Source organism: Cebus imitator, unplaced genomic scaffold (genome assembly GCF_001604975.1).
Source record: "Cebus imitator isolate Cc_AM_T3 unplaced genomic scaffold, Cebus_imitator-1.0 Scaffold449, whole genome shotgun sequence".
Taxonomy (NCBI): domain Eukaryota; kingdom Metazoa; phylum Chordata; class Mammalia; order Primates; family Cebidae; genus Cebus; species Cebus imitator.
The window spans coordinates 1,917,443-1,924,492 of NW_016107764.1; the positions used below are offsets into that span (position 1 = coordinate 1,917,443).

At 56.2% G+C, this 7,050-nt stretch overlaps 1 protein-coding gene across 6 annotated transcripts; it reads right to left on the bottom strand.

The window, feature by feature from the left end:
• Window positions 1-411: 411 nt before the first annotated feature.
• On the bottom strand, window positions 412-3,211 carry LY6H (lymphocyte antigen 6 family member H). 6 transcript variants are annotated; one of them, XM_017511489.2, is made up of 5 exons: window positions 3,051-3,211; window positions 2,701-2,770; window positions 2,099-2,226; window positions 1,319-1,438; window positions 412-983 (listed from the first exon to the last, which is right to left on the bottom strand). In XM_017511489.2, coding segments are annotated over exons 2-5 (486 nt in total). In that variant the 5' UTR covers window positions 2,703-2,770; window positions 3,051-3,211; the 3' UTR covers window positions 412-747. The 6 variants fall into 6 exon arrangements, with proteins under 6 accessions (XP_017366978.1, XP_017366979.1, XP_017366982.1 ...); XM_017511490.2 differs by having other exon boundaries at window positions 2,652-2,770; window positions 3,051-3,210; XM_017511493.2 differs by lacking the exon at window positions 2,701-2,770 and having other exon boundaries at window positions 3,051-3,210.
• Between the last annotated feature and the right edge of the window lie 3,839 nt (window positions 3,212-7,050).

Sequence of the window (7,050 nt, forward strand, 5' to 3'; positions counted from 1 at the left end):
AGTGTGTGCCAGTTATCTGCATGCCCAGCACGTGTGCGAGTGTGAGGGTGTGAGCAGGGCAGGCACGGTGTGTATGCATGAGCCCGTGCACAGGCTGGTGGCTGCGTGGGCACCACTGTGTGTGCGAGTCTGGTGTCTGCGGTGTGCACCCAGATTCTGGTGCCTCCCCCCAGGCCCACCTGCGATCTTGCTCCTCTCAACTCTCACCCATCACCCCAAGTGCTCCCAAACCTCACCAGGCCCGAGCAGCCCAGCACAATCACCCAGCACCCCAGTGCCCTGAGCCCGGGAGCAGAGAGCATGGCTGAGCGCCCGTCCTGCCCCCGCCCGTCTCTGCTCCCTGGGCACCTCATTCCCAGCTCTCCGCCAGCCCTCCTTCCCGGCCCCCACACCCAGGCTCAGACCCGGGTCTCAGGACGCAAAAGTGACTTTATTTCTCTGTAGAAGATGCCCTTCCAGCTAGGCTGTTGCTTCACTTCCCCTCCGGGACCTGGGGTCCCAACCCCCTGCCCTCCTCCCCAGGTCTCCTGCCCAGATGGCTGGGTTCCCCGGGGTTGTCCAGCTGCCCGGGACTCAGAGCTGGCGGAGAGACAGGGAGGCTTCACACTGGGGGAGGAGAGAGAGCCACTGGCCACAGGCACGGAGCTGGGCCAAGGCTGCCCCCAGCTCCAGCCAGGCTAGGCCAGGGAGGGGGCAGCCACAGGCTCAGGGGAGCAAGCTTAGAAGCCCTGTGGGAAGGAGAAGACCTCAGAGTCCCGCCCAGAGGAGGGCAGGCCCCAGGCTGAGCAGGAGCCCCCCAGCCAGGGCCCAGGGGCTGTGCCCTGCACCGGCCCCCCCATTGCACAAATCCTTCTCACAGCAGTCCACGTCGACTTTTAAGATCCCAGAGTTAATAAACCCCATCAGATAGTCTGAGAAAAAGTGCCGCTTGACGAAGTCGCAGGAGGAGGCACACATCTTGTTCACCGAGTGATCCTTCCTGCCTGGGAAGAGAAAGCTCAGACTGGGACTGGGGCTGGGGCTCCTGGGCCCTTTCGGCCTTGCCGGGGACCCAGCCCAGTGCCCTCTGAGTCAGCTCAGGGCCCCAGTTAGGCAAAGTGCAATCTCTCCACCCTCCCAGGCTGGCCCCAACTAGATGGAAAGGGTCACTAAGGAGCCAGAGAGGGACCAGGACCTGCTCGCTGTCACACAGCATGGCAGTGTCCTGCCTGCAGCCCCACACTCTCCTCCTGGGCCAGAAGGGCTCAGAGGACACCTTTGACCTTCCCCAAGAGCCTGGCTTTCGGCACATTCCCCCACCACCCTAGTCCCAACTTACTGCTGCTGGGGTCGGTGATTCGGACACTGGCACACACCGTGTCGGACGGCTGGCACTGCTTCGGGGTGCATTGGCTGGAGTTGGTGGTCAGAGTGCAGTCCTGGCACCACAGGCCATGAGCTGGGCAGAGCATGGGGGTATGACCAGGTGCACTAGGGGCCGAACCAGGCCACCCCCTGCGTCCCCCTGCTGCAAGCACTCCTAGAAGAGCCTTACCCACAGGAGTGAGCAGGCCACCGTGACCCCTGGAGGGGGAGCAGAGGCCCTGGGACAACTGTGCCCCATCCTGGCAGTTTGAGGGGAGCTCCTATGGCCCCTGCCTGGCCCCCATGCATGAGTGTGTGTGTGTGGGTGTGTGTGTGTGGGTGTGCGTGTGCGCGCCCGCGTGTGTGCACACACACACACATGCGGGCTACACAGACCACCCCACACCAACAGTGACCCCCGCGCACACCCCCACCCCCGCGTTCTGTGGGCTCCAAGCTGTGAAGGACCAAACTGCATTTGAAAGGAGGCCCGGGAGGGGGTGACGGATGACCAGGGGCTTCCATGCGGGCCCAGCCGCCCACCAGCTCCCGGCCCTGGAGGAAGAGCGCTGGAGAGAGCCCAGTGCGCTGGCAGAGCGGCCGAGGGCCCGGGTCGCCGGGATCCCGGAGGGGGCGTGGGCTCTCTGGGAAGCGCGGTGGGAACCGTCAGAGGGTGGCGGCTCCATACCCGGCTCTCCCGCGGCGCCTCGGGCTCTCCCAGGCACCTGACTCGGCCCGCGGGACCCCTACTCACCGGGAGCGGAGCACAGCAAGACGGCCAGCAGCGCCAGGCCGAGGCCCTTCATGGCTGCAGGCAGCATGCTCCGGGCGGGCTTGGGGCCGGCGCGGGGTCTCCGGGCGAAGGTCCTCTGGGGCGCAAGCCTGGCGGGAAGGAGCGTTGGTCAGGCGGCCCCAAGGACCCTCTCCTTTCCGGGCCTCAGGACGCAGCCTTCTACCCGAAATCCAGGGCCGGGGTCTGCCGGAGCGCGCAGAGCCCCACCCCCAGCCGGTCCCCAGAGCTCCCGCCGTCACAGCATCCCCGCTGGGAGAAGGCTGCACTCCGGGGCGCGGGAACAGCTCGAGACGCCCCGCGCCCGCACCTGTGTGGGGAGGGGAGGGGGGCGTCCTCTTCTCCCCGGGGAGCCGTAGGTGCGTCCGGACCGGAACGAGCGGCAGGGGCGGGAGCCGGTACCTGCCACAGGGGGAGGGGTGCGCTCCAGGTCCCCACCCCCACCCCTGGTCTGGGGGACCGGGAACCCCGCGCCGAGTCCCGTCCCCGGGCCTTCCGCGCGCGCCTCGGCGCTCACCGCGGGTGGGGCGAGGAGCGCGGGCCTCGGGATCGGGGGGCGCACTCACATCCCTGGGGTGTCCGCACTCTGGGCTCGGGCGGCTTGCGTGGCGCGGGGAGCGGTGCCCTTCGGTCTCCCTGCGGACCGGAATCCGGGCGCAGCCTCGTCTTTCGGGGAACGCAGCCGCAGACGAGGACCCCGCGCGAGGGGCGGGGCGGAACCGGGGCGGGGGCCGCGCGGGGGGCGGGGGCGGCGGGAGACGCGCGGGGCGGGGGTGCCTGGGGCTCGCGGTCCCCACACAGGTGTAGCTGGTCCCGGCCCTCCGTGCCCCCTCGCTCTCCAGCGCTCTCTCCCTCGGGTTCCCGCTCCCTCCCCCGCGGCGCCCCCTGCTCCTCCCCCGCCTCCGCGGTCCCCTACCCAGGCGTGGGCAGGATCCCTTCCCCCTCCGCTTGGATGCGATCCCCTTGGAATTTCTCGGAAGAACGTTTATTGCAAAAGGAAGCAAAATGCACAAAGACGCAGAGAGGTGGAGGCACCTGGCGTGGCGCCGGGCTCAGGTCCGGGGTCGAAGACCACTAGGGTCTGACGCCCAGCCCAGGGGCCCCGCCCTCCGCCTTCTCCCGGCCCCTCCCCACTGCTGCCCACCCGCCTTTCCCACTGCTGCCCACCCTCCCTCCCCATCCCTCTCCGTCCCTCCCCATTGCTCCCCACTCCTCCCCATCCCTCCCAACCTCATCCCCGCTTTCCTGTTTCCAATGGTTCCAGCCTTTCTCCTCCCCTGAGCATCCAAGAAGACCCCCACCAGCATCTGCAGTCCCAGGAACTTCTGTCGCCAACCACACCCGCGCCCGAGGGTAAAGGCACAAATTCTGGCCAGGGCGTCAGCGCCTTGGACCCGTGTCTGGGCTTCCTTGTCCCTCCCGCCCTGCCCTCCAGCTGTGGAAAAGCTGTGCCTTTGCACGTGTCCCTGTGCCTGAAATCCGCCTCCTGGGGGCCCTGGGGAAGCCCCTACCTGCCACCGTGCCTTTGGTCCTGCTTTCTTTCATTCGACCTGAAAATATGTACTGCATGCTCCCTGCTGGCCTAGTCCTGCCCTGGGCCCTGGGAAAGGACACGAGGAGATAGACCTGGTTTCCGCCCTGCAGACTCTCACCTTAGACAAGTGGTGACCCCTAACGCAGCTTAGCCTGGCAGGATATGACAGTCAGAGCTACCATTTATTGATCATGTACTGTGGATTCCACCTGTTCTAGACACTTCATATCTATTATCATTACAGTCTCACCACAACCCTGCTGTGCAGATAGTATCATTTCCATCTCACAGATGAGGAGACTCGCACAGAAAGCTGGAGCTCCCTGCTCAGGGTCACACGGCGACGCAGGTGACGGGTGACACAGCTGATATGAAAACCTAAGCAGCTTGGGCTGCAGGGACTGCACACCTTTGCTCCGTGTGTGGCTCCAGAGGGGCAGAGGCAAGGACGAGATGGACAAGAGGCCACGACAGGAGCCCGATTTGCCTCAGGGTCAGGGAAAGCTTCTCCCAGGACCTGACATTTTATCGGAGACCTGAATGAGGAGTTGAGATTCATAAGGTGCAGAGGGCAAAAGCTGGATCAAGGCTCAAACACAGTTCTTTTCAGAATATACAGAGCTCTCAAGAAAGTAAAAGAAATCTGAGTCCATAAAGAAAGAAGTAAATAGAATAATGGACCCCCAAAGTCTGCCCGCTGAGCAGGAGGCAGATGCAGAAGCCACAGTGGTCCTGGGCAAACCTGGGCCTGCACTGGGTCTGAGGTTCAGAAGCAGAGCCTGAGGCACAGATTCCAGGGCAAGCCATTTCGTCAGCAGTGTGGGAGCAGCCCTGGGACTGCAGAAGTGATCCGGGGTAAGGAGGAGGCAGGCAAGCAAACCGCCATGGTGGGGGACTGGAGCCTAATCCCACAGAGGGCCTTTGGGAAGTGACACAAACTGTGAGCCTCGGTGAGCTCACCCACGGGATGAGGGAACAGGTGTTTTCACAGCAGTGCTCAAGAGTCATTGATTGAGGGCTGCCCTGGGGGGGTGCATTCTCCTGGACTCTCCACTTGCCACCCACACAGAGCCCTCGGGGGAGCCAGGGTGGTCCCAGGTCAGCAGCACCCCTGCGTGGGAAAACAAAACCAACAAGGAATCCTCCCTAGAGAAAGCAAGCCACAGCTTAGGGACGGGGTTCCCACAAATTTAACTGAAGTAAATATAAGTTCAAAGTGAAAAATCAGCACGTATCTAAAGAAAGTAAACCTCCAAGTGAGACTCAGTTGAACAGTGACAAGCAACAGATTTAAATCACCACAACTTTCTAAATGGAAAATATCAAATATGGGATAAAAATTGGCCTATTTACTATGCTTAAGATACATTAAAGTAAGGAGCAAAGCACTATCAAACGGGTCACCATGCTTATCAGAAAAAAAATAAAAATAGAACCTCTAGAAATGAAAAATTTTTCATTGAAATGAAAAGGTCAACGGAAACCTGAAAGAATTACGGTAACTGAAAGAAGCCAGTCACAAGAAAACACACATTGTGTGGTTTTCCTTTTATGAAATGTCCAGAATAGAACAATCTAAGAGAGACAGAAGGTAGCTCAGTGGTTGCCTGGTGCTAGAAGGTTGGAATAGGGGAATCAGTTCCTCCCTAGGAACTGGTAATAGGCACTACCAATAAATAAAGTGATAAAATCACTCATTTGGGAGTGATGAAAATGTTCTAAAAATAGTGATTATGGTCACACAACTCTATAAATATACTACAAACCACTGGCTTGTATCTTTAAAAGGGTGTTTTGGTATGTGAATTATATCTCAATAAAGGTGTAAAAAAATACTCAGCAAACAGATTACACAGCATATTAGACACAGCTGAAGAGAGAATTCATAAACTAGAAGTTAAATCTAAAAAAAATTACCAAGAATGTAGCACAAAAGATAAGGAAATAGAAAATAGGAAAAATAAGAACAAATGGTATTTTTCAGATGCCCACTTAAGTCTGAGAAAGAAAAAATGAAAAAAAAAAAAAAAAGATCATGTGCAGAGAGCTTAATGGGAGTCTGGTTGAAATCTCAAAGGAAAGAGAGTCAATCACTGACGAAGTTATGCTTGAGAATATTTCAGAACTGATCAAAAATAAGTATACACAGAGAGGCGCAACAGGGACTAAGAGTAAAGAAAAATAAAGGTGACACAGTGAAATTATAGAAAATCTTTAAGCCAGCCCCAAAGAAAAGAAAGATCAGTTCCTGGGAAACAGCAATAAGACTGACAGCAGAATTCCAACAGCCACAATGACAGTCAAAGGAGAGGAAAATCGGATCTGTAAAGGGCTCAGGAGGAAATAACTCTTCCACTTCTGGGCATCTAGCCAGAGAAACAGAAATCAGTATCTCGAAGAGAGACCTGCACTCCCATGGTCACTGTGGCATTATTCATAACAGCCAAGACATGGAATCCACTGTGTCCATCAGCAGATGAATGGACAAAAGAAAACGTGAGAGAGAGAGATCAGATAGATATAGGCCGGACAGGTGGCTCACACCTGTAATCCCAGTATTTTGTGGGGCCGAGGCAGGTGGATCACCTGAGGTCAGGAGTTTGAGATCAGCCTGGCCAAAATGGCAAAAACCCCATCTTTATTAAAAATACAAAAATTAGCCAGGCATGGTGGCACGCACCTGTAATCCCAGCTGCTTAGGGAGGCTGAGGCAGGAGAATCACTTGAATCACTCCACCTAGAGGTGGAGGTTGCAGTGAGCCAAGATCGTGCCACTGCATTCCAGCCTGGGCAACAGAGTGAGATTGTCTCAAAAATAAACAAACAAATAAATAATTTAAAAATAAAAAGATTAGATAGATATAGATCTATAAAGTGTTAAAATAGAGATTATGAGATTGATGGAATGCACTCTTTGTAGCAATAATATTCCAAGTTATAAATAAGAAAGACCTAAGGCGGTGCCAGGCAGCGATTAAGTCACACACCCCTAAACTTGAAGAATAGACTATGTTCTAGCCACAAGGATTTTTCTTTTTCTCTAGCAGCTAAATAGGCACTGGCCACGAGAAGATGGTAAGTGTGTGAGGTGATGAATATGTTAACTGGCTTCATTTAATCATTATAGAATATATACATATATCAAAACATTACTTTGTACCCCATAAATACGTATAATTATTATGTGTCAAACATTTTTAAGTTTAGATACTTTTCTTCAGATGAATAAAAGTCAGAGACATTTAGAGAGTTTACCACTAATAGCCCTTCCCTAAAGAAATTTCTAGCCGGGCGTGGAGGCTCACGCCTGTAATCCCAGCACTTTGGGAGGCCGAGGCGGGTGGATCACGAGGTCAAGAGATCGAGACCATCCTGGTCAACA